We start from the raw sequence: 27,396 nt of genomic DNA on the forward strand, positions 1-27,396 counted from the left end.
GAGAAATTTCAGTCTGGGCTCATTTCTCTTCCACATGTGGCATCCCATGATCAGATTGCTGACATTCTCACCAAATCCCTTACGTCTGCACGTCACTCGTTTCTTGTTGGCAAACTATTACTTGTCGATGACTAGCATTAGTTTGAGGGGGGATGTTAGACACCTCACATACCTTGTATATCTTGTTACCTTGTATATCTTATTTCTATAGATAGGAGATACTGCGTTTACTTCTTTCCTTGTATAGACGGATGTAATCTCTATATATTCAACCCCATTGGGTTGTCTCAAATACACAGAAAATCTTCTGCATCTCTCGGTTTTCAATAATAAACCTTATAGCTAGAAAGACCGACACAAGAAAAATCATATATTGTGTGGGAATTGATACACTTACCAGATATTAAACTGATATGAACATATAGTAAACTCAATGCAAGAATAACTCATTCTAAAAATTCTAAGAAAAACTGATAAAGGAAGAGAAAAAAAAAAAAAAAAATCCTTTTGGACACTCTCACCGCAACATATATGAGAGTTCTCTATTAGCCATGCGATCTTTTTTTATATCTTTGAATGAAGGAAGCAAACTGGACTTGATGTCATTTTCTTCCCACTCTAAACCATCCCACCATTCTTTCTCCCCACGTGTCTCCGGTAGAGAATTCTGAGTGCTATGAAGAGAAAGAGGGAGCTTCTTCAACTTTGGGCAGTTAATCACCTCGACTGCCTCCAAGGAAGGAAAATCCATTGCATAGCTACAGATGTTCTTCAGTTTTGGAAGGTCCTCCAGCTTTATAGCTTTCAGTTGCATTAGCCCTTTATCTCCCACCTCTTCTTCATCAGCTGCCTTGCTTATTACTTCTTCTAGCACATCACAACTCCTTATCTCAATTGTTTCGAGACTTTCAAGATGTAGCAAACCAACGATTTTCTTTAACTTAGAACAATTGGAAATATGTATACGGTTCAGGCTTCTGAAGCATATGCGGCCCACACGAATGCAATTTAAGACTGAGAGACAATCAAATCGGAGCCATTCTAAGCTCGAAGCAGGATAATCATAATCGCTCTCCCCATCTGCACCAATCGTCGCCTCCTCCAACGTTCTGGAATCTTCAATAAAAAGTCTTTTAAGATTCCTCATTACTGTAAGACGAGATGATAGTTGGGTGGAGATAGTCCGGCCCTTGCACCCTGTCAGTTGTAGATACTGAATCATGTTCCGCATCTTGCTAGAGCCAAGTAACCTTTCAAGAGAATGCACAGTTGATATGGTGATTCCAAGATGAATTAAACGTTCCAGGCCTTCCAACTCAGTGATATTGAATCCACTGCTCCCTTCTTCCCAGTTAAAATACAAACTTCCAAATAGGTTAATGACTCTTAACTCAGGAAGTCTGGAGATTAGCCCATGAGGAATTCTTTCCAAACACAATGTACTCTCTAACTCCAACTGCCTCATCTTTACTAGATTTCCTATCTCTTCAGGCAATGATGTTATACCTGTGGCTGATAGATTGAGATATCTTAGCTCTGCCAAGTTACCGATCCCTGCCGGAAGCTCAGACAGAATGATCGATGTACCTGACAGATCCAAGACCCTAAGAAGAGGCATCAACTGAAAAAAATCAGTGTGGATCTTTTCACAATGATTCCATTGGAGCATCAAGGTTAAGAGGTTGGGGCATTGAGGAGTCTCCATTAGTTCACTTATGTTATTATTCATCAGAGATATCCTCTCAGCCTCCTTCCACTTTTCAACCTCTGGTGCTTCGCTCAGTCTAACACCCGCTTGCACCAAAAACTTGTTCTTCTCCCCGCACTCGGAAGCTATCCATAATGCAAGATCACGTATCACGTCGTGCAACTTCACTTGTGTTTTTTCATCAGAACCACTCTCCAACAAACACACAGCCTTTAATCTTCCAATGAGATCATGTCCCTTGTTACGAGCTTGATCAAGATCATTATCCCACCCATCTAAGAATCCTTCACTTATCCAGTAATCTATAAGTTCTTCTTTGCCAATGGAATAGTCCTCCGGAAACAGTGCACAGTACAGGAAACATGATTTAATGGTGTCACCACTGAGATTATCGTAACTGAATTTCAAACGCAAAAGAATTTTATCATCCATGCCTGATATCTCTGATGGTGGCCTGCTTGTGCTCAAAACTGATATCGCGTGCTTCCATTCCTGTGGTGTCTTCTTGCATGCCATGGCCCGCCCGATGGCAATGAGCGCAAGGGGCAGACCCTTGCACTCTTTAGCAACGCTCTTGGCAAGGATTGGTATCTCCGGATGAGAATTCATGGCCTCTTCACCAACATTCTGTCGAAATAGGTCCCATGCTTCTTCCTCCTGGAGGCATTCTACTTTGACCTTCTTGTCGACAGCCATGAGGCCACAGACATACTCAAATCGTGTGGTGAAGACGACCTTGCTCCTGTTCCAGCTTTCTGGACGAGGAATTCCGATCATCTCTAGATCCAGCCAGTCCCATATATCATCGAACAACAGCATGAATTTCATCTGTTTCAGGACGTTGTGAATATCTTGAGCCCGCGTCATGTCATTACCTTCATTCTCTGGCCAAGACAAGCCCAACCGCTTGCCAATATCCCTCTGAATATTTCCCACATTTAATTCTTTAGACACCACCACCCAAATCACAACATCAAATTCATGGCTTCTTACAAGGAATTCGTTGTTGATCTTTTTCAAGAGAGTCGTCTTACCGACTCCCCCCATTCCATATATACCAATAACATTGCCTTCTCTAAGCCAATCAAAAGTCTTCTCCAACATCAAGTCCATGCCCAGAGCTGATGTGCTAGGCTTCTCTTCAATCGCATCAGGAAGCATCTTCTCTGCCACTACGTCAAAGGAAACTCCTTTGCTTGTCAACTCAACCACATCTGTCAGCTTCATCGCCACCCTCTTGCCAAGCTTGTAGCTCGACCAACAATTGGGACGGCAATTACCAAAACACCTCGCTGTTTGCTGAAAAGATTCTTCCATCGCATTCACTTCTCTTTCAGTGCTTTCTACTCTTTCTAGCCACCATTGCACATGGTCCTTTCGTTTGAGTAGCTGCCTTTCGGCGACATCCACCTTTCTCTTCACGTCATTCCTCACCCATTTCAATTCGTCCATGGCCTTCTTCAGGGAGTCAACATTTTCTCGGAGATTGATGGCGTATCGCAATGGCAAGGTTGTGGAATCCCACAAGCGAGCAAAAATGTCGGTGACGGGGTTGATGAATTCCATGCTGTGGAGGTGGAAAAGAAAATGGGTGTAAATGAGTTCTCAGAAATGCTATTTAATAAAGAGATATGTTCAAGTGCTCTAAGAACACTAGGTTTTAGTTCTCCTCTTTGCAAGTTTTAGTTTTAGTTATCCTCTTTGTAAATTTTAGTTTTAGTTCTCCTCTTTGCAAGTTTTAGTGCTCCTCTTTGCATTGGGATACTCGAACAGTCCAATCGATTGATCTAGACTATCCGTTAAGTTTAACAAAAAATTTATGGCCTACCATGCCAATATCTAACCAATTGAACAATCCTAACCATCTGATCAATGGCCTTTAATATGGACAGTCATGGATTGCTCATGATTCTAAAGAATCACTTCTGTTTGACAATCATAACAATTCTATTCATGAGTAAGAAAAAAGGATAGAGACCCAATCAAGATGGATTTGATCATCCGAGCAGTCTTGCTTATATATGGTGGAAACGTGTTTTAGACATAATGAACAGTTTTAGATGGACTCTTACAACTAAGAGCAGTACTATATCTTAGAATGTTGGGAGGGTGTTGGAGCATTTTTTTTTTTTTTTTGTTTAATGAATAACATAGAGCGAGTTGGTTGTTGTGCACCGAACTTGCAAAGGTGGGGCTCATTGTGGGTTTTATCAAAGCCATTGATCTGATGGCCCCCATCAGGAATGGAAAGTGCCCAAATGTCTCCTGAATTAGTCAGGTTTGACCTTTCCATTGGTCCCTTCTCATGGCTTAGTGGTAGACTCAAGAGTTTCAATACTAAGGTCATGGTTTCTGAATACCCATTGTGGTGTGTGGGTGTGAGAAATTTGAAAAATGCAAATACATGGTAAAAAAATGCACCAACAAGTCACATTCAATTGTGGAAAGATCAAAGATTCGATGGAAAAGATCTTCTAATTTGAGAAATTTAGGGGGGCATAGTCCATCAATGAAAGAGGCTATCAGATCAGTGGCTTGGATAAATCAATCATAACCTGCGGCGTACAAAATCAAGGAAGTGGGCCTATCAAGGGACTCCCAATGAGGCCTGCTTGCATGGCACTGGTTGTGATGGTATTGGGCTATTGTTGAGTGCATATCCATGTGGTCATGGAATTCACTCCATTCATCATGTCGGCCCCCTCGTGTTCATTTTAAAACTAAAGTTCATGTCTATGCAAAACTCAATGTGGCTGAACTTCTTTTTTTTTTTTTTTTTTTTTTTTAAAGGAAAGTTGGACAATGTTGATGGAGTTTTCCTCCTCAGTTCAGAGGAAAGGTAGCGCAGTTTCCTTATTTGACTCTAATTCCTCCGCTTATGCGCAATTTCTTTATGTGACTCTAATTCTTCCAGTTCTCTATTTAAGGGGTTCCAAAACGGGATTAGGGTATTCTATTCCAGGGTATTGTAAGGTTTCCTAAAGGTTTTCTAGGAGGGCTTAAGGATATCAAAGGTGTGTGTGAGAGAGAGGGAGAGAGAGAGAGAGAGAGAGAGAGAAGAAGCTTGTGGAAGGGAGGCTATACTCGTAGAGGTGATCTACCATATCTCAGCGCTTCCACATCCTCGTAATCGGTGAGATCTCTCCGCTTTCTTTGTTTCTCTTATTGTTTATCCAGTCCTGCATAAGTGAAGAAGGTTATAACGTTCTACTTCATAGTGAATTGTTGATCTAGACGAGGTCCCGTGGTTTTTACCTCTTTGAGGGATTTCCATGTAAAAATCTCTTGTGTGGTGTGGTTTATGCTTTGATTTATTATATTACATTATTATTTCATAATTCTGGTTTGTTTCACAAGGCTAGATCCTAAGGTTTTGTGCAAGGCCCCCAACAAAGTGGTATCAGAGCTAAGTTCATTAAACAGGTAAGATCGGTTTTGAATTATAGAAGGTGGCTCATCAAAGATGATCAGCGTCAATGGTTCTAACTGGACCATATGGAAGGCTAAGATGGAGGACTTGCTTTATTGTAAGAACCTATATTCTCCAATTTTAGGCATATCAGCAAAATCTGAGGATATGTCTGATGATGATTGGAAGAAGATGGACTAAAAGGTGGTGCGGTTTATTAGACAATAGTTGGACGATTCCGTATTCCACCATGTGTCTACAGAAACCTCAGCCGCTAGCTTATGACTGAAATTGGAAAGGCTGTATGAGAGGAAGACAGCCGGTAATAAGATTTTTCTAATAAGGCGACTTGTGAATCTCAAGTTCAAAGATGGTGGTTCTGCGGCCGAGCACATGAATGAGGTTAGCAATATAGTGAACCAACTCTCCGCTATGAAGATGGTCCTGGATGATGAATTGCAGGCTTTGCTATTGCTTAGTTCGTTGCCTGACAGTTGGGAGACATTGGTGGTATCTCTAAGTAACTCCGCGTCAGACAGAAAGATATTCATAGAACATGTAACTAGTTGTCTCTTCAATGAGGAGACAAGGAGGAAGTCTCGGGGTCTACTCAGCAGGAGGCCCTTGTGACACAAGGACGAATGAGAGAAAATAATAGAAAGGGCAGGAAGGCCCAAGATAAATCAAGAGGCAAGTCGAGTACCAAAAAAAATGTTGATTGCTGGAATTGTGGCTAGAAGGGTCACTACAAGCATGAATGTCGTGGTAAGAAGAATGACAAGAAAGGAAAAGGAAAGGAGAAGGAAGATGAATTAGATTCCACTTCGGTTGCTTCAAATGGCGACGTTATAGTTATTCTTCCAGCAGATCACGATATATATCTCACGGCTACAAGTCAGGACACTGACTGAGTGATTGACTCGGGAGCTTTTTTTTTGAGAAAAAAGATGTTTGTATATTCATTTATGGACAAAATTACAAAAATTCGGGTCTTCATAGGAAAAAAGGACCTAAAGAAGACCTATCGCAAAGAGGCCGGGACAACCAAACCAAAAGCGCAAAAACCCAAATAGGAACATCAAAAGGAAGGCAGGCCTTAAATCTTCCTCTCTCTGATCGCTCCAAGGCCAACCTTATCCAGGAAGAGTAAACCCCTAACCTGTATAGGCAATTCTGCCCTGCTGGAAGTAAAGAAACGAGCTTGGGACACACTTCCTTTACGCGCGAGCACATCCGACGACGCATTCCCTTCCCTTAACACATGATTAAAATCCACCGAGGCGAGATTCCACAGACCATTCGTCTTGGCTCTCCAACCATTCCATTGTCAACCGATGTTTGCTCCCTCTTTAGGGTCTGTTTGGGCAGTGGGATTAGAAGGGATTAAGTGGGATGGGATTCATCTGGTCGTGTGCCAATTCCACTCCATGTTTGGGAAGACTGGAAAAGCTTGGAATTACATTAAATGGAATTGCATTGGGTCCCGTGCCAATTTCACTAAAAGTTTGGGAAGTTGTGCAGGTCCCACCATGATGTGTGGGCTATATCCACACCGTTCACCCATTATCTAGATTATTTTAGAGCATGGGCCAAAAAATCAAGTAAATCTAAAGCTCAAGTGGACCCCACCATAGAAAGCAACGGGGATTAGATACTTACCATTGAAAACTTCGTTAGGGCCACATAAGTTTTAGATCTACCTCATTTTTAGGCCCATGCCATAAAATGAGGTTTCAAAACAAATGAACGGTTTAGATATAGCACATGTGTGTTATTCTCAGTAATTTCAAATGATGGTGGGTATATCCATTCGATGTACCACTGTATTATCAACAAAGCATGGCATTAATTTTATCCCATGGCAACAGGGGACAATCCCTGCCATTGGTGATAATTATGTTTTTTGAATCCCATCCCACCTAATCCCTTCTAATCCCACCGCCCAAACAGACCCTTAAATACCTTAATCACCAGATCCGAATCTGATTCCACCACAATTTTGGAAAAGCCTTTTTCTAAACACAGAATAAGCCCATCATGAGCTGCACGGACCTCCGCTCTGATATTCGAATTCACCCGATTGACTCGGGAGCTTCTTTTCATGCAACTCCACGCAGAGATTTCTTCACAAGTTACAAGTCTGGTGACTATGGGACAGTGAAGATGGGAAATTCTAGCGTATCAAAGATCGTAAGGGTCGGTGATATTTGTGTGAAGACCGATGTGGGCTGCACATTGGTTCTCAGGGATGTGAGGCATATCCCAGACCTTCGCCTCAACTTGATATCGATGGAAAAGTTGGATGGTGATGGCTATGAAAGCCGGTTTGCTGGTAAGCACTGGAAGCTCATTAAGGATTCATTGATCGTTGCTAGAGGAAAGAAGTGTTGCACCCTTTACAAGGCAAGTGTCAGTGTGTGCAATGGTGGGTTGAACGCAGCGAAAGATTCAGCTATTGACATGTGGCACAGGCGTCTAGGCCACATGAGTAAAAAAGGACTTTAGGTGCTAGCAAAGAAGCGGCTCCTTCCAAACGTGACAGGTGTACCTCTCAAAACCTGTTTTGATTGTTTATCTGGGAAACAACATAAAGTTTCATTTATTAAATCCGCTTCTCATGTTAATAAAGCGTATGCATTAGATTTGGTTTATTCTGATGCTTGTGGTCCTATGAGGACAAAAACCTTACGTGGGGCATTGTATTTTGTTACTTTTATGAATGATACATCTAGGAGGGTTTGGGTTTATATTTTGAAATCCAAGGACGAGGTCTTTGGTGTGTTTAAATTGTTTCATACTATGGTTGAGAGAGAGACAGGTAGATCATTAAAGTACATCCGTACTGACAATGGTGCTGAATACATTGGCGACTTCCATGAGTATTGTAAGTCCTTGGGTATATGGCATGAATAGACGGTTCCCAAGACTCCCCAACATAATGGTGTAGCTAAGCAAATGAATCGCACCATTATTGAAAGAATCAGATGCATGTTATCCCATGCGAAATTGCCCAAGACGTTTTGGGGAGAAGCAATGCACACGGTGGTGTATTTGATAAACAGTTCTCCATCAACCCTGTTGAATGGAAAAGTACCTGAGAAGGTGTGGACTAAACAGGATCCATCGTACAGTCATCTCAGGGTGTTTGGATGTAGGGCATCCGTTCACGTACCAAAGGACGAGAGATCCAAGCTCGATATGAAGATCAAGAAGTGTGTGTTCTTGGGGTACGGTGATGAAAAGTTCGGTTACAGATTATGAGATCCGATCGAGAAGAAGCTCGTCAGGAGCATAGATGTAGTTTTCTTTGAAGATCAGTGTACAGAAGACATTGGTAAGCTAGAGAAGAACCAGCCTAGTTCAGGTGAGCTAAAGGACATGGATCCTATTATTCCTCCCATGTTGCCTGATAACGGGGGAGTACAGTAAGGTACAGAGGATGAGGAAGTTCCTTCAGAAGATGGACTAGGGGAGCAGCCCCTACTTGATCTACCTGTTGAGCCAGAGGTGAGGAGGTCATCTACGGATAGACAGTCGTCCAAGAGGTACTCGCAGCATGTGTACATTATACTAACTGATGGGAGAAAGCTAGAAGATTATTCTGAGGCCCTAGCTTATGAGCATAAAGGGAAGTAGTTGAAAGCTATACAAGAGGAGATAGAATCCTTGCATAAGAACCACACCTATGATATGGTGAAATTGCCTAAGGGCAAGAATGCTTTGAGCAACAAGTGAGTATTCAGAAAGAAGGTTGAGCAGAAGAATTCATAGACGAGGTTCAAGGCCAGACTTGTGGTGAAAGGGTTTGGTCAAAGGAAAGGCATAGACTTCGAAGAGATATTCTCACCAGTGGTGAAGATGACATTCATACAGGTGTTGCTTAGGTTGGCGGCTAGCATAGATCTTGAGATAAAGCAGTTAGATGTTAAAACTGCCTTTCTCCATGGTGACATAGAAGAAGAGATCTACATGCACCAACTAGAGGGGTTCAAAGTCAAGGGCAAAGAGCATATGGTGTGTAGGCTGAGGAATAGCTTGTATGGGCTGAAACAAGCTCCATGGCAATGGCACAAGAAATTCGACCCGTTTATGTTCAAGCATGGGTATGACAGAACAGAGTCGGACCACTGTGTATTTACGCTCAAGTTCTCAGGTGGTGATTTCTTAGTTCTGCTGTTATACGTTGATGACATGCTCATCATGGGAAAAGACATTAAGAAGATCGACAGACTAAAATAGGAGTTGGGCAAGTCTTTTGCGATGAAAGACTTGGGCTTAGCTAGACATATCCTAGGTGTGGAGATAACCTGTGACAGAAGCAGCAGGAAGCTTTGTCTGTCACAAGAGCAGTATATTGAGAAAGTCCTAAAGCGGTTCAATATGAATGCAGAGAAGCCGGTCAGTACTCCACTGGATGGTCACTTCAGATTAAGCGACAGGCAGTGTCCTAAGAAGAAGGCAGAGGTGGATGAGATGAGGAAGATATCCTATGCGTCAGCAGTAAGAAGTTTGATGTATGTTATCATGTGTACATGCCCAGACATAACATATGCGGTTGGTGTTGTCAGCCGGTATCTTACCAATCCTGGCAAAGAGCATTGGGCAGCGGTGAAGTGGATACTACGGTATCTAAGAGGGCCCATCTAGGTTGAGCCTATGCTATGATCACGAAAAACATATGTTAGAAGGCTACATAGATGCAGATATGGCAGGTGACATAGATTCCAGGAAGTCTACATCAGGGCTCATGTTCACGTTTGCAGGGGGAGTAGTCACTTGGTAGAGCAAGCTACAGAAGGTCGTAGCATTGTCGACGATAGAGGCCGAATACATTGTTATCACAGAGGCATGTAAAGAGATGCTTTGGATGAAGAGGTTCTTACAGGAACTTAGCCTGAAGCAGGAACAGAACGTAGTCTATTGCGATTGTCAAAGTGCTATACACTTGAGCAAGAATCCAAGTCAACACTCCAAGTCAAAGCACATAGAAATTCGATATCACTGGATCAGGGATACTTTGGAACATAAGGTGTTACAGCTTGAGAAAGTCCATACGGACGACAATGGGTCAGACATGATGACCAAGGCATTGCTCAAGGGTAAGTTTGAAGTTTGTAAAAACCTGACTGACTTGAAGAATGTGAATTCCTCCCAAGTTGGAAAGGGGGAGATTTGATGGAGTTTTCCTCCTCAGTTCAGAGGAGAGGTAGCGCAGTTTCCTTATTTAACTCTAATTCCTCCGCTTATGCGCAGTTTCCTTATATGACTCTAATTCCTCTGGTTCTCTATTTAAGGGGTTCTAAAACGGGATTAGGGTATTCTATTCTAAGGTATTCTAAGGTTTCCTAAAGGTTTTCTAGGAGGGCTTAGGGCTATTAAAGGTGTGTGAGAGAGAGAGAGGGGAAGCTTATGTAAGCGTAGAGGTGATCTACTATATTTCAACGCTTCCACATCCTCGTAATCAGTGAAATCTCTCCGTTTTCTTTGTTTCTCTTATTGTTTATTCACTCCTGCGTGAGTGAAGAAGGTTGTAACATTCTACTTCATAGTGGATTGTTGATCTGGACGAGGTCCCATGGTTTTTACCTCTTTGAGGCTTTTCCACGTAAAATTCTCTTGTGTGGTGTGGTTTATGCTTTGGTTTATTACATTGCATTATTATTTCATAATTTTGGTTTGTTTCGGGAGGCTAGATCCTAAGGTTTTGTGCAAGGCCCCCAACAAATGTTCCACCGGAATTCATCGAAGAAACAGGATTTATAGCTTTTCAGGTGGGTCAGACAAAAAGGATTATGACCACACCTATCCTATACCAAGGAAAAGGACTACACAGGGGACCTAGCTAACCAAAACTACGCATACACCTCTTCAATCAATGCCAAATCATGCTTATAACCTCTAAATTCACTATCGCAATGTCAAACTAGCTAACCAAAACTACGACTACACAAGGGACCTAGCTAACCAAAACTACGCATACGCCTCTTCAATCAATGTGGTTGAACTTGCGAACAATGTCAAATCATGCTTATAACCTTTAAATTCACACTATCACATGAGTTTTGAAATGCTGTAAATTTCGGAATGTCTTTTTATTAAGGTGGAGGCATTTGATGCGCGCATGAACTGGATGGTATATACATATCACACCACAGAGAGACACAGAATTAATCTGTAAGATTTTAACCGACGTAAATTACGCACTAAGTCTCTCAATACACTTATAGCATATTGAGTAAACTTTATGGAGCCACGATAATGTCCTTTTTTTTCAAAGAAAGATAGGAGCACACCACCTAAGTTTTATTGAATTAGAAAGGCTTTACAACCATTCGGATGGGCCTATTCATGGGCTACACCTTTCATATAAGTGAAGCCAAAACCCAAAAAAACAAAAAAATGCCTATACATCCAACCCTCAGGCCTCAAGAGACACCAAGACCAAACTGAAACTATCCAACAGGCCCACCAATTGTTGTTGCTACTGAGACCTTCGAGATAGAGAACAACCGCCACATGAACCAGCTACAATTTAGCGGTACACCGATGAGAAGGCTCCATCAATCAAAGGTTGTCTGAATTAAGAATAGCAGTCAGCCCATCTTGACTACACCCAAACCCACCTGGTCTAAGAGGAGAGTTCCCCGAATATATAGGGGAAGTTCAGAAGAAGATTGAAAAAGTTGGTGTTGTTGAAATTTGCTTCCTAATCTAGCTAGCCCATCTGTCACTCCATTCGCTTCTCTAAGCGAAAACGAAGTCCTCAAAGTAACCTTTCTTCTAAAATATGAAACTTTGGCTCAGACATACCAAAAGACCCACCCTAGGGCACTATCCTAATTGAGCAATCCCATCAAGATCTTGGAATTACTCTCCATAACAATTCATGAGAAGCCTCTAGCGATGGCCGTGGAAAGGCTATCCAACAGTGCCCTACCAGTATACTTTTATCAACTATAGTAATGGCATGAAATGATACAAATTGTATGACCGAGTTTTACGTAAGATCATATTTAGCCAAGACATCAAAATTTGATGAGGGTTCCTAATTCCGCAAAGATGAACACAGGAAAATGAAAAAATCGACGATCGACATTGAAACACTTGAAGAAGCCGAGCCGCACGAAGAGGTAGAATAGTTGCCTATCAAGAGAAATCTACCGAGAAATCGCAAAGCATCATTGAGATACATGGATGACCCAAATATTACATTTTCCCTCATTACGAATAAGGGGGGTCTGTATACCTTTCAGAAAGTATTAGATGACCGAAATGCTAAGAATTAGATGGCGGCGATGCATGATAAGATGGATTCTCTATACAAGAAGAAAACATGGGAGCTGGTGGAGTTACCTATTGGGTGGAAAAGGATCAGGTGCAAGTGAATTTTTCACAAAAAAAAACTGGAAAGGTACAAAGTGAGACTTGTCACGAAGGGCTATGTCTATAAAGAAGATGTCAACTTCGATTAGATATTCACACCTGTAGTCAAGCAAGTATCTATCAGATTCGTATTAGTTTTTATTGCCCAATACAATCTAGAATTAGAACAATTAAATGTAAAAACTACTTTTTACGTGGGAAACTAGAAGAGCAGATAAACATGAAGCAACCTGAATGATTCAAGTTGTAAGGAATAAAGAATAAGATTTGCAAGTTAAAGAGGTTGTTGCATGGCCTAAAACAATTACCTAGGCAGTGGTATAAATAGTTTTATTCTTTCATATTGAGCCAGCAGTTATTCAGAAGTGAGTTCAATCATTGTGTCTACTTTAGGTCACTGATCAGTGATGAAGAATTCATTATTTTGGTCTTGTATATTGATGATATGCTTATCACCAGGCATAACATATCTAGAATTAACATATTAAAGGATCAGTTATTCAGGACATTCAAGATAAAAGATCTAGGGGCTACAAAAAAAGAATTCTCAGCATTGACTTTCACAAAGACAGGGAAAAAAGTAGGTTATGATTGTGTATGGAGGAGTATCTTGAGGTCTTGATCAAGTTCAAACTTGATAAGATTAAACCGATTAGCACACCCCACACTGCTCACTTTCGGCTTTCTTCAAAACAATATCCTACGTAAATAAAGAAAAGCATTATATGTTTTTATTCATCCTTATTGTCACCAATTCCTGCAAAAGCCAATCAGAATGGGTTACGTGTAATCAGGATGGTTTTACATGGTGTATTTGAAGATTTTTTGGGATACACAGAGAGGATTCTGCGGTAATACAAAAATGTACAACAACCTTATATGCCTTACTCGAGTATGGTTGCCAGTTTTATGTACGTCATGGTATATACAAGACTGGATATTTCACATGTGATGGTTGTTATGAATAGATACATGTCAAACCCTCGCAAGAAACACTAGGAGGCAGTGAAGTGACTACTTCATTGCATATGAGGTACAATAGACTACGTCTCGACATTCAAAAAATTGGAGGAGAGAGTTGTAGGCTATGTAGATGTGGATTATGTTTGTAATATGAATAATAGAAAGTTGACTTTTAGTAACTTGTTTATATTAACGAGTAGAGCGATCAGCTGGATGTCTAAGTTTCAATTTATGGTTGCTCTTTTTACAACTGAAGCGGAATATATGGCAATGATGAAAGCATTTAAGGAAGATGTTTGGTTAAAAGGAATTATAAATAAGTTGGGTTTTAGTAGGAAGTTGTGCCCATGCATTGTGACAACAAAAGTGTAATAAATTTAGCGAAAAACTTGGTATACCATTCCCAGACTAAACAAATTAATGGTCATCATAATTTTGTCTTACGGATGCTAGAGGAAAGTGTATTACTCATGAGAAGATTCGCACTAGTAAAAATTCGACGAACATATACTTACGAAGATCGTTCCTGCAGAAAATTTCAAATTTTGCTCAACTTCTCTTGGCTTGGCAAAGAATGAATGAAGGTAGAGTGTGGATAAGAATCGACGATGGTGGTTCTATTATGAAGAAATTTAGAGACGGTGATAGTAGGTTGGAACATTGGAGATACAAGATTGAAGTCACGGTGGATATTGTTAATTGAGTGCCTTTAATTTGTTACAAATATAGGGTTTTCGATTTAATCAACTTCTTAATCGATTCGATTAAGAAAACCCCAAAAATACTAATTTACACTCTGGACACTTTTAGACATGTTTGATTTGATCGATAGTGGGTGTCAATTCAATCGACTAGAGTTGATTCAATCAATAGTTCAATTGACGGTTCGCGCAATATTTTCGTAAGTACGCGGTTTCATTTATAATTTTGTACATGGGTTATAAATAGCCTTCTTAATAAAAGATTAGGATTAATGTGATATTGTAAAACGTGAGAAATTGAGAACCAATGGTTTTAAAGGAAGAAACTAGGGTTTTAGATATGTACGTTATTCCATCTCTCGTAACTTTCTAGTGGATCGTTTGTCGGTTGGTGGCGTAGTTTTTTTTTTTCATAAGAGTTTTTCCACTTAAAATTTGTGTGTTCTTTGTGGTTGTTAAAATTTTTATTTGCTTATTACATTGTGTGATTTCTTCTGAAGTTACTTCCACACTGGACAAGTTGTGTAAGAATTTACTGCATCCCAAACATTTTTGTGAGGCTCATTAGAAATGTATATATCTTATTTTTTAGTTTTTTGGTGTTTGGAGTTATTTGTATGTAATGTGTGCGGAGTGTGAGCCGTTTGTTATAAATAAATAAATAAACTAGGCAATGCAAGTCTATTATCGAAGGAGCATGGATTGATAAGTCTGACGTAGGTGAAAAAATTGGGGACTTCGTGCCCTAGGGTTTCAAGGATAGATCTTAAGGAGCTTATCCCAAAGATTGGCTTTATTTCTCACCTACGCCGATCTCCTACGCACCCCTATGGGCCTTCTCTTTCTTTATAGGATGGGCCTTGGCACTATTAGGAGAGGGTCCTAGCGTGGCTTTTCTTTTTGGCTTGCACTCTAACCGGCCCTGGTGTTCAGTTTTTCTTTGTTTTGTTTTTTGTCGTCTAGCCCCTTACGATAGGTTGTCCCTCCTTTTGTTGGGGAGGTCCCGAATCTTGAGTGCCTCTTTTCATCCTCTATACATCTTTTTGATATATGTATGAAAGCACCCCCCTTTAAAAAAAAAAAAAAGTTCCTTCCCCTCTAGGGATGCCCTGAATCAGGGACAAAGCCCCATTGAGGGGAGGGAGACGCAGACAATTAGAAAGCTTCGGGTAAAAAGATAGAGGAGGTCGTTGCGGCCGACTCAGGCATACAAGAGGGTCAGGGCAGATTTCAGCCTGTTTGTGGGGAATCTCCCATTCAATTGCACTCAACAAGAGCTTCATGGCATTTCAATAGATATGGGAAAGTGTTGGATGTATACATTCTGGTTCTCCCCAAGCCTAAACTTCTGAGGGGTTTCTCCTTTGTCCATTTTCCAATACAAGTAGGATGCGAAAGTGGCAATGGATATCCTCACCCTCGCCCACGGCCTCCTCTTATGTGGCGGTGGTAGCCGTCAGGGGTAGGGTTTGCCAAAACCAGGGTGTCTTAGAGGAAGATATCACCATAGTTGCGGACCCAAAAGTAGTGGCCAGAAAGAGGGAGGAATTAAAATTAGGGCTGGTTGAAGTAGCATTAGACCCAAATATATCAATCTTACAGTTAATGGGGTTGATCAGAGCTTCCAAATTCACGGCTTCAACAATAGACATGCTCAAGTTATTTGCTTCTCAGTTCTTAATTAATTAAGCTTAAATCCAAAGCAGATTTCTCTAACTTTGTGGGAGATGTGGAGTTACAGAAGCGAATGGGCTTGATTTCAGTTACTCCTTGGTCGCCAGTAGAGGAGCAGGAAGGTGAAGGGTCATGGATTTGATTAGTTGGAATCCCGACTCACGCCTAGCTGGAGACGGTTATCCTAGATCTGGGAAATTATTTTGGGAAGGTGGTTGAAATGGATTTCCAACAATGGATTCCCGATATTCCAAGTATTCGCTAGAGTCAAAGTTCTCTTGCGCCCGAGGGTGGATCTACAGCAGGTCCTTAAACTCCTGGTTAAAAGGAAGGTATTCCCAGTGCATGCTGTAAAGGAGTCAGGACCGTGGCAGGGGAGCTCTGCATGGTATATCAACCACTCCAGTAGCTATCAGAGAAAGACGATAAGCACCAAGCAATGGGTGAAAGATAGGTTCCACTCAGGTTGCTGAAAGAACATTGCCTCGCAGCGGGGGTTCATACAGGGGTCTCGAAGGAGCTCCAATTACATGCTCCAAATGTTTGTCTCAATGTCGAAGCAAGTCCCTATAGTTCTGCGACTATAGCTCTTTGCTCCAATTCCAGAAGTGAGAAGAGGTCATTTTCTCCTAGACGAGGTGCTCGACAATGTGCGGCAGCTACAGATGTAGTTGGTCCCCTCAGCCCCACAGATTCTCACAAGCTCTCCAGCCCCGCGGTGAGTTGCAAGGATGGGGGGCACTGTGAAGGAGGCACAACTAGCCCTAAGGCTCTAGTTCTCAACTCTAGTGGCAGCAGCGAGTGAAGGAAGCATTCCCCCAGGGCCTTCCCCATGGAGGTCTGCACCAAGTAGGATCATCCATATGAAAGGAAGCATAATAGCAGGTCTCTAGAAGATCAGCGTTCGCCTTTCAGCCTATCGGCTCTTAAGGTCTTCTCTCCTAATTGTGTCCAAGCCCTGTAAGTAAATCTCTCCCAATTTATTCCTATTTTGGTTCTTCCATGCTATGCAGCCCTGTTGTAGGTGCATCGTTGCATTGGGCTAAAGTAGATAAAAGGCCCATCAGTTCGAGATCGGTCGAATGCCCCCCTCTATCCTCTTCCTTCATAGGTGCAGCTAGGGGAGGTCTATCCTCCTACCAGTCAGACTATTTAGCAGGGATCTCTCCCCTCAGCTCCCCTCGCTCTCGAGAACATCCTATGGAGGAGCCACCTAGAAGGGGTAGGGGGCTAGAAGTGGATTTGTCCCCTTACTTCTTCAGAGAAGGGGAAGAGAATGGGGAGGGTAGTTTGCACTAGAAAAATGAAGACTCTATGATAAGAAGCACTCCCATTAAGCTTGAGAACAAGCTGCAAGCAGAGGTAGAAGAGGAGTGTCAGCCGGCAAGCAAGGGTCAAATGGAAACAGCAGATCAAGAGGTCCTCCGAGTAGATGAAAGGAACCCTGACAAGATCAGTCTTAAAAAGAGAGAAGTAAAGCTCACCCAGAAGAACATCCGCGGCATTCCCCTAAGGGAGAGTGAGTCTCCAAATTGAGAAGACTGAAGGGTCATGTCGTTAGGAGGTACCTATGATGGATAAGGTCCTTGTGTAGAATGCCCGAGGAGTAGGAAACCAGTCGACCATTAGGACACTCAAGAGGCTTATCAATGTTCACAGCCCATGGATCGTGGCGATTCTCAAGCCCATGACCAAGGAGGCCGAGAGAGTTGAATTAGGGCTAAAACAAGGTTTCCGTTCCTCCTTCTCAAATGGAGAGGAGGGAGGTAAGATATGGGTCTTCTACAAAAATCTTCCAGTCATTTCAGTTGTTATCAAGACGAGTCAAGTCATCTCTCTTGTGGTGAGCTTTCAATCTCTCTAAAGTCTGATAACCCTCTCCTTTGTCTACGCTAGTTGCGCTAGGGTCCAGCGCAGGTCCCTCTGGGAAGACATGGCAGTGTTGTCCAGGTCCATGCAGGGGCCTTGGATGATTTTATTTTTTTTTTTGGGGGCGTGGTAGAAGCCTCGAAGAGAAGAAGTTGTAGAAATCCTGATAGTGGGAGTTCTAGGGAGTTTGCAGAAGTAATAAATGATGCGGGGTTGCTAGATGTAGGTTACCTAGGGAATAGTTATATCTGAAGTAATAATCAGTTGGGATTAGCCGGGGTGTGGGCTAGGGTGGATAGAGTGTTAATCAATGCTGCCTGGAATAACATCTTCCCTAGCTTCTAGGTGGATCATCTCCCCTGCATAAACTCAAATCATGCGCCGGTGCTGCTGGTTTTTCGTCGGCAGGCCTTCTCTGCTCCTAAACCATTCTGTTTTCAGCGAATGTGGTTCCAGCATGATTCGTTTCTCCAAGGTGTGAAGAATGCCTGGGCCATAAAAGATGCTCCGCAGCCTATGTTCAACCTTCTCATCAAGCTAAAAAATGATAAGAGATCCTTAAAGGTTTGGAATAAGAAAGTTTTTGGACATATCTTCATGCTAGTTAGACAAGCGAAGAAGTCCTTAGAAGAGATAGAAGGGAATAAGCAAAAGCAAGATATCTCCGCAAGGTCGATAGTGTGTTTCAGCAGGACCTTATTGAGGCTAGGTCCAACTTTAGTCGGTTAGAGCTCATGGAAGAAATTTTTTGGAAACAGAAAGCTAGGATTAATTGGCTGGAAGAAGGTGACAGGAATACAAGGTTTTTTCATGCCTTAGCAACGGAGAGAAATAAAAGAGTGATGATTAGATCTATTGAGCTGGATGCAGGCATATAGTGGAAACCTAGGTAGAGATTAAGGAAGAAGTAGTGTGGTTCTTCAAGGGTCTTTTCTCGACGAAGGAAGTGGGTCCTGTGGGAGACTTTCTAACATCCCAGCGTTGCTTTCATCAGAGGACAACGATCAGCTGATGGCCCCTCCATCCCTGCTAGAAGTCCAGCAGGCGGTCAACGCCCTTCCTAAGGATGGTGTTACTGGCCTGGACGATTTCTCGGGACCATTTTTCTCAAGCTGCTGGAACATTATGGGCCACGATCTCCACAAGGCAGCGTCGTTCCTATTCCAAGGGGGCCTGTTGCCAAGGGCAGTCACGGCCTCCCTGATATGCCTTGTCCCCAAAGCAACAGCTCCTAAAAGATTCTCAGATTTCCATCGATCAGTTTCTGCAACTACGTCTATAAAATTTTCTCCAAAATTATTGCGGCTAGGCTAAGTGTAATGCTACCTAAGCTGATCTTCCTTGAGCAAGGGGTGTTTGTCCAAGGCCGATCAATTGCAGAGAATATTATGCTTACTCAGGAGATGCTTAGGGAGATAAACAGAAAAGTTCACGGCGAGAACATTGTGGTCAAGCTCGACATGGAGAAGGTGTTGAGGGTCGAATATTGCATATCAGACCCCGATTACTGCCTGATTTTATGTACACGATAATACCTAATATTATAATTTAATCGTGTTTTTGTTGCAGGATGTAACAAGGAGCTTTGATTGAAAAAGGGTACTTAAAGCATGGATTTAACAGTCTGAAGTCACCAAGGCAAGCGACGGACCCTGGGAGACCAAGATCGACAGATTTGCATGCCAGGGATCCAAGAAAATCGAGAAATTGAAGCTCAAGTGGCCTGAAAAGTGTCCAGAATGCAAGATCATAGGGTTCCCACCATCTGATCAGTTCGAAACTCCATTCGTGGCCTGAGGACCATAAATGAACCGTACACGTAAAATTTCATCCATTGGATCGCTGTGGAAGTGGCCCAACGGACATTTCAGCCCACAATTTACTGATCTGGGGCCCACCTGATCTCTGGATACGCCTCATCTTTGGTCTCGACGCCTTAAATCATGTGAAGAACTAGATGGACGGAGGAGATTTTGTATATACACCATAATGGACCCCATGTGCATTGCATGTGTACAGTCTACAAGTGCACCAGCCGTGCACCCGTGCACTCAAAGTCGGTCAGCAGGCGCTGACCAACAAAATTTGAATTTTACAAAAACGCAACAGCGTTAACGCTGTTCGGCCGTCGGATCTACTTGTGGGCCCCACACATCATGCATAGCATCAATCGCGACCGTCCATTGTGTGCGTAGGTGGGGTATTTACCTCACCAAGGCAGCCTTTTGAGACCATATAAAATGTTGCAGAATCCTAACCGTTAAAGGCACGATAGACGGTGGAAGAGAAACATCGGTGGACCACACCAAAACTCGACAAAGACCAGCCCATCCTGACTGAAATTTCGAGAAGAATTTAATGGACGGCTTGGATTGATCATTTGAAGCCTGTTGTGGACCCCACCATCGGACAGTGTACGTGCGTAACGCACTCTGTTTCGCAGCCGGACGCCGTCCGACTTTCGCGGCGGGTTGTACGCCCTTGGGGTCGGTTGGATGGATCATGTAGGTGGGCCAAAAATCTCCCAGAGGACGCTGTCCTTTTGGAAAGAAGGCAAAGAATAAGAAGAAGGGAGACGCGGAATTCCGGACTGCGTGAGGTATCTCGCAGCAGAGGGACGCGTTCCAGGCTGCGGAAGGACTGTTTTCGTAACCTACTTCTGGTGGGACTCCACAGCAGCTTTAGAGGGGGTTTTTCATCTTTAAAAAGGAAGGAAAACAGAGAGAGAAAGGAGGAAGACAGGTGTGGGTTTTCTACGTGCTCGGTTTTGGTTGCTGCTGCACGTCAGGGAGAGAGAAAGAGAAACGGGTTTTGGTTGCTGTTGCACGTGAGGGAGGGATTCAAGCTGCTGGCAGCATATGGAGGATTGGAAAAGGCAGGTGGCACGTGCTCTAAGCTTGGTTTCCTTTCTTCTTTTCCTTTATATTTATTTTTATTTTTAAGTTCAGCTACATCATGCCTATGTGTGGCTAAACCTCTTAGCTAGGGCTAAGAGGTGAAGCCTGTAACGAGATGGGAGATTCTACTTTGTGCCTTTAATTCATAAACTGAATTTGATTTAGTTGATTATTAAAGGAATATTTTTTTAGTCTTTTATGGCCTGTTGTGACTGAAATTATAATGGGTTTGCAATGGCTTTGAGTATTTTCTTCCCCTTTTATGTTTATGAAGTCAGGAAGCCCTATTGTTCATCATTGTCCCATGGGCATGGTAGGATGACAGTACCCTTCCTGATCTTCATACATTGTTGATTAGTTGGTAATTAGTTTAATCATGTTGTTTGCTTTGTCTCCTGGGCATGGTTAGATGATGGAATCCATTCTAATTCATATACTTTTCATTTCTTAAAAACCAGATCAAGTAGGTTCAGTTTGATTTCCATAAATCTTAATGCAGGCATAAGATCTCCCTGATCCCTACAAGTGGATCCTCTGAATCCGTAGTTTCCTTCCTCTGAATTCCTTAAAGTTTTAGATAATTATTCCACAATTATTTCTTAAATTTTATTTGGTTTAGATCACATCTTAGTCTAGTTCTAGTTCTACTTGGTTCCAGATAACGTACAGGTATCAGTCCCTGTGGATTCGACCTCGGTCTTACCGAGTTTATTACTACATCACAACCCTGCACTTGGGGTGTGAACAAGTTTTTGGCGCCGTTACCGGGGACTGACGGTTACGATTTTTCTTAAATTAATTAGTTTTAAAATTAGGTTAGGATTAAGATTTTAGTTACTTTAGGATAAAAGTTTTTATTTTATTTTATTCTATTGTTTTTTGAACTTAACCTGTTTTCCTGTTTTGTAGGATCCTGACATAAGTTCTTAAATTGGTAATTCCTTCCTAATTTCTCTACTTTTTCTATTTTTTTTTTAAGGTTTAAATCTTAGAAATTTTCTAACTCTAGTATTTCTCTGTTTGTAGGAAATAGTTTAGTTTTAGATATTTTCCTATTTTGTTTTTAGAACTAGGTTAGTTATTTCCCTTTTTAGGAATTTACTTTCTAATTTGATTTTTGGTAACTTTCTAATTTTAACTCCTTTAAAATCTAATTTTGGTTCCTCATTTATTTTTAGAATTTTTGTTTAGAAACTAACCTTCCTATTTTGTAGGCCTTTAAAATAGAAATTTCTAATTCGGTAAGCTCCTTCTCTACTTCCTATTTTTCAGTTCTCTTTTAGTAATTTACTTTCTAGTTTAGGACTTTCCTAATTTATTTTAGAAGTTTCCACTTTCTTTTAGAAATTAGTTTACTGCTACCTTTATTTTAAAGGATTGTTCCTCTTCTTTTAGAATCTAACTTATTTTGTTTTTATTTTGCAAGTCCTTAACTTAGGGGCTTCAATTTGGTAATTTCTTTCCAACTCTCCCTCTCTTTCTTTTTAGATTTTCTTTTCCTTTCTTAGGATTAGACTTTGAATTTGATTGAGGGCTGCGAGTGTTTCATGCCCAAGTGGGCCCGTGACAACACTCGACGTCTCTTGACTGAAGGAGGATTAGTTGAGGGGTTGACTATCCATCGCAGGACTAGACACCGCTCGAAATCCCCTGAGTTAATTGAAGTTATGGCTGAAGACCAACCTCCTCTACTTCCACCCAGGGTGGAGGATACCCAAGATGAGAATGAGGTGCAACAGGCACCCCCGCCTCGTACTCTACGAGATTATCTACAACCGGCGGGAGTGAGTACGCCCTCATGCATGATTTTTCCTGAAAACACAGGACAAATGGACATCAAGCCGGGAGTTATCCAACTCCTTTCCAAATTCCATGGACTTGAATCAGAGAGTCCATATTTACATTTGAAAGAGTTCGATGAGATTATAGCTACATTATGTTTTCCTAATGTATCTGAGGATACAATTAGGCTGAAACTCTTTCCTTTTTCCTTAAAAGAGAAAGCTAAGACGTGGTTACATTCACTGCGTCCTAGATCCATTGGCACGTGGAACGACATGCAGAGGAAATTCATAAAAAAACTCTTCCCACATCATAAAACGATTACCCTCAGAAAAGCGATCATGAACTTTGCTCAAAAGGAAGATGAAACATTCTTCCAATGTTGGGAAAGGTTCAAAGATTTTGTCAGTTCATGCCCACAACACGGATTTGAAACGTGGCGCATTACAAATTTTTTTTACGATGGACTGACGTCGTCCATGCACTAAATGGTCGAGACAATGTGTAATGGAGAGTTCATTAATAAAGATGTCGACGAGGTATGGGACTACCTCAACAGTCTGGCTGAAAAAACACAATCTTGGGACTATTACCCAAAGTCGAACACCACGTCTAGGTCGACTCAATTAAAGGAGAAAGGTGGATTATATCTCTTGAAAGAAGAGGATGATCTCAAGTGTAAAGTGACTACACTCATAAGGAAAGTTGAGGCCATGGAAGGAAAGAAGGATAAGGTCAATGAAATTGTTTGCAGCATCTGTGATTGCAACATTCACACAACTGAAAACTATCCTACAATACCCGCCTTTCGAGGAGTGTTGAATGAACAAGCCAATGCCGTCAACAACTATCAAAGACCTTTTACTGGACCTAACTCCAATACATACAATCCTGGCTGGAAAAATCATCCAAACTTTAGTTGGAGGAACGGACAAACGGCTACTCCTCCAGGTTTCTTGAATCAAAATCCAAATCAAGTGAAACCTCAAGAGGAACCGGTTCAAAATCCCATACAAGAGCTGGCTCAGGCAATGCGGGGAATTACAGATTTTATGCAAAAGATAGATTCTCGTATGACGGTTATAGAAAAGGGGATGCTTCCTGCACAACCTCTCCCCAATCCTAAACCGCAGTACGAGATTAATTATCCCAGCTCTTCAAATCAGATGGGGCACACTAAATCCATCACCACTCTTAGGAGTGAAAAGATCATTGATAAAACTCTTCCAGTTAGGCCCGAAAAGCCTCAAGAACCAGAAGAGGACAACAATGATGGAGCTAGTGATGCCCCACAAAAATTAGAACCGGAACTTCTAGAGAAGCCAGTTGCTTCATTCCCCCAACGGTTGGTTTCACCAAAACCTCTTTCTAACTCTCAGAATATCCTAGAGGTGTTGAAACAAGTGAAAGTCAACATTCCTCTACTTGATGTCGTGAAACAGATTCCTTCATATGCTAAATTTCTGAAAGACTTATACACGACCAAAAGATGAAAAATTATTCAAAAGAAAATCTTCTTGACTGAGAAAGTGAGTACCATCCTGAAGCAAGACGTGCCGCAGAAATTTAAGGATCCCGGTAGCCCAACCATATCATGTGTAATCGGGAACCATCGAATTGATCACGCACTTCTTGACTTAGGAGCAAGCGTCAATCTGATTCCCTACTCAGTATACAAACAGTTAGGTTTGGGTGAATTAAAACCCACCCTAACCACACTACAACTTGCTGATCGCTCTGTTAGTGTACCAAGAGGGATAATTGAGGATGTGTTAGTCCAGGTCGATAGATTTTACTACCCTGTAGATTTTATCATCCTGGACACCGAACCCATCAATAACATGAGCACTCAGATCCCCGTGATTCTTGGTCGCCCATTCCTTGCCACATCAAATGCAATTATCAATTGCAGGAATGGTGTCATGACTATGTCTTTTGGAAATTTGACATTGGAGTCAAACATTTTTTTCAATAACGGAAGCAACTCAGAGGATGATGACGATTTCCACGACATTAACATGATTAACTCTTTCGTGGAAGATACGACACCTCTAACCTTATCCTCTGACTCTCTAGAGACGTGCCTGGCCCACTCCCATGATTTTGATGATGACATGATTAGGGAGATGTGCGCCTTGCTTGATATTGCACCGGTACTTGAAGTTAACCGGTGGAGGCCACAATTTGAAGAATTGCCACAAACCGATGTAGTGCCTCTGCCGTCTAACCTCAAGCTGCCGAAGCTTGACCTAAAACCTTTGCCCTCTGATTTGAAATATGCCTATTTAGGTCAAGATGAGACATACCCGGTGGTGATCTCTGCCCACCTGGAGAAAGAACAGGAGAGTATGCTCATATCTACTCTCATTGAGCATAAAGGAGCCCTGGGATGGACGATAGCGGACCTCAAGGGAATTGATCCCTCGATTTGTACTCACCGCATATATCTTGAGGATAATACAAAAATCGATCGGCAACCACAACGTAGACTAAATCCAAATATGAAGGAAGTGGTTAAGGCCGAGGTTCTTAAACTATTGGACGTGGGTATTATATACTCTATATCTGATAGTCAATGGGTGAGTCCAACTCAAGTGGTCCCTAAGAAGTCCGGAATCACCATCGTAGCCAATGCTAATAATGAACTCGTGCCAACTAGAGTCACTACTGGTTGGAGAATGTGCATTGACTACAGGAAGTTGAATACCGTCATGAGGAAAGACCACTTTCCTTTACCATTCATTGATCAGATCCTGGAAAGGTTAGCTGGTCATTCCTATTACAGTTTCCTTGACGGGTATTCGGGCTACAACCAGATAGAGATAGCCCCTGAAGACCAGGAAAAGACCACATTTACATGTCCCTACGGCACCTTTGCCTATCGAAGGATGTCATTCGGACTATGTAATGCCCCTGCCACTTTTCAGCGATGTATGCTTAGTATATTTTCTGACATGGTGGGGCAATATCTAGAGGTCTTCATGGATGACTTCTCTGTTTATGGTCCATCTTTCAGCAAATGCTTGGAAAGTCTTAAATGTGTGCTGAAAAGATGTGAAGAAAAGAACTTGGTACTTAATTGGGAGAAGTGCTATTTCATGGTTCAGAAGGGAATTGTCCTTGGGCATATCATCTTGTCCAAGGGAATCGAGGTAGATAAGGCAAAAATCAATCTTATCTCTAACCTACCTCCACCCAAGAACATCAGAGACGTGCGATCCTTCTTAGGACACGCAGGATTTTACAGGCGATTCATAAAGGACTTTAGTCTCCTCTCTCGTCCTTTATGCACTCTTCTTCAAAAGGATGCTCCGTACGAGTGGACTGAGCAATGCCAGGAAGCTTTCACCAAGCTTAAGGGCACGTTAACCACTGCACCTATCATACAGCCACCCGACTGGGGCCTTCCTTTTGAGCTTTTGTGCGACGCTTCTGATTATGCTCGTGGGGCAGTCCTAGGCCAGAGAAAAGATAAGAGGCCCTACGTCATTCATTATGCAAGTAGAACTTTAAATTCTGCCCAGGTGAACTACTCGACTACGGAAAAGGAACTCTTAGCTGTAGTGTTCGCCTTGGACAAATTTAGGTCCTACTTAATCGGATCCAAGATCATTATCTACACAGATCATGCGGCACTTAAGTATCTTCTTTCTAAGAATGATTCTAAGCCCCGTTTGATACGATGGATCCTTCTACTCCAAGAATTTGATTTGGAAATTAAAGATAAAAAGGGAGTAAAGAACGTAGTAGCCGATCACCTTTCTCGCCTTAATACCTCTGATTCCCTTGAGGTGACTCATATCAACGACATGTTCCCTGATGAACAACTGTTCCGAGTCTCCCATTCACCTTGGTTCGCTGATATTGCTAATTATCTTGCTACAGGTGCCTTACCGACACAGTGGACTGCGCAAGATAAGAAGAAATTCTTCACCGAGGTGCGCAACTTTTTCTGGGATGATCCTTACTTATTTAAATATTGCCCTGACCAAATCCTAAGGAGATGTGTACCAGACAATGAGCATCAGAGCGTCATCTCCTTCTGTCACTCACAGGCCTGTGGTGGTCACTTTTCTGCTAAAAAGATCACGGCCAAGATTCTGCAGTGTGGCTTTTACTGGCCCACTATGTTTAGGGACACTCATGAGTTTTGCAAAGCTTGTGAGCGTTGTCAGAAATTGGGAGCATTGTCCTGTCAAAATATGATGCCTTTGAATCCCATCCTTATCATTGAAGCATTTGATTGCTGGAGCATCGATTTCATGGGACCATTCCCCAATCGTTTGGGAATCTGTATATTTTGCTCGCCGTGGATTATGTCACTAAATGGGTCGAAGCGATTCCGTGTCGAAAGAATAACCATCGCACGGTCATTAAATTCCTAAAAGAAAACATCCTTTCTCGATTCGGAATGCCTCGAGCCATCATTAGTAATGGGGGTTCACAATTTTGTAATAAACCATTTGAGAGCTTAATGAAGAAATACGGTATCTCTCATAAGGTGAGCACCTCGTACCACCCACAGACAAGTGGGCAAGCCGAGATTTCTAATAGGAAAATTAAACACATTTTGGAAAAAACGGTTAACCCTAATCGTAAGGATTGGTCAATCCGATTGACCGATGCCTTATGGGCATACCGTACTGCCTTTAAAACCCCTATTGGAATGTCTCCATTTAGACTTGTTTATGGAAAAGCTTGTCACTTGCCTGTGGAGCTGGAACATAAAGCGTACTGGGCGATCAAAAATCTTAATTTCAATCTGGACAACGCTGGCTCGCTACGCAAACTTCAATTGAATGAACTTGAGGAAATCCGGAATGATGCGTACGATAATTTGAGAATTTACAAGGACAAGATGAAAACATTTCATGACCAACACATTTTACGAAAATCATTCACACCTGGTCAGAAGATCCTTTTGTACAATTCTCGTTTACATCTCTTTCCGGGTAAGCTTCAATCTCGTTGGACCGGCCCTTACATTGTTGTCACTGTTTTTCCATATGG

The 27,396-nt window shown here is 42.0% G+C and overlaps 1 protein-coding gene and 1 non-coding gene across 3 annotated transcripts in view; both read right to left on the reverse strand.

Moving 5' to 3' along the window:
• Nucleotides 1-346: 346 nt before the first annotated feature.
• Nucleotides 347-27,396, reverse strand: part of LOC131223367 (disease resistance protein RPS5-like) — a 34,827-nt gene continuing 7,777 nt past the window's right edge. For both annotated transcript variants that reach the window (XM_058218762.1, XM_058218761.1), the window contains exon 2: nucleotides 347-3,275. In XM_058218762.1, coding sequence (XP_058074745.1) covers nucleotides 518-3,274 — 2,757 coding nt within the window. In that variant the 5' untranslated portion in view covers nucleotide 3,275 and the 3' untranslated portion in view covers nucleotides 347-517. The remainder of the gene's footprint in view (nucleotides 3,276-27,396) is intronic.
• Nucleotides 22,710-22,816, reverse strand: LOC131224529 (small nucleolar RNA R71). Its single transcript, XR_009161005.1, has one exon. It is a non-coding gene; the product is annotated as a small nucleolar RNA R71 (small nucleolar RNA).

The sequence above is a fragment of the Magnolia sinica genome, chromosome 13 (assembly GCF_029962835.1).
Source record: "Magnolia sinica isolate HGM2019 chromosome 13, MsV1, whole genome shotgun sequence".
Lineage (NCBI taxonomy): Eukaryota > Viridiplantae > Streptophyta > Magnoliopsida > Magnoliales > Magnoliaceae > Magnolia > Magnolia sinica.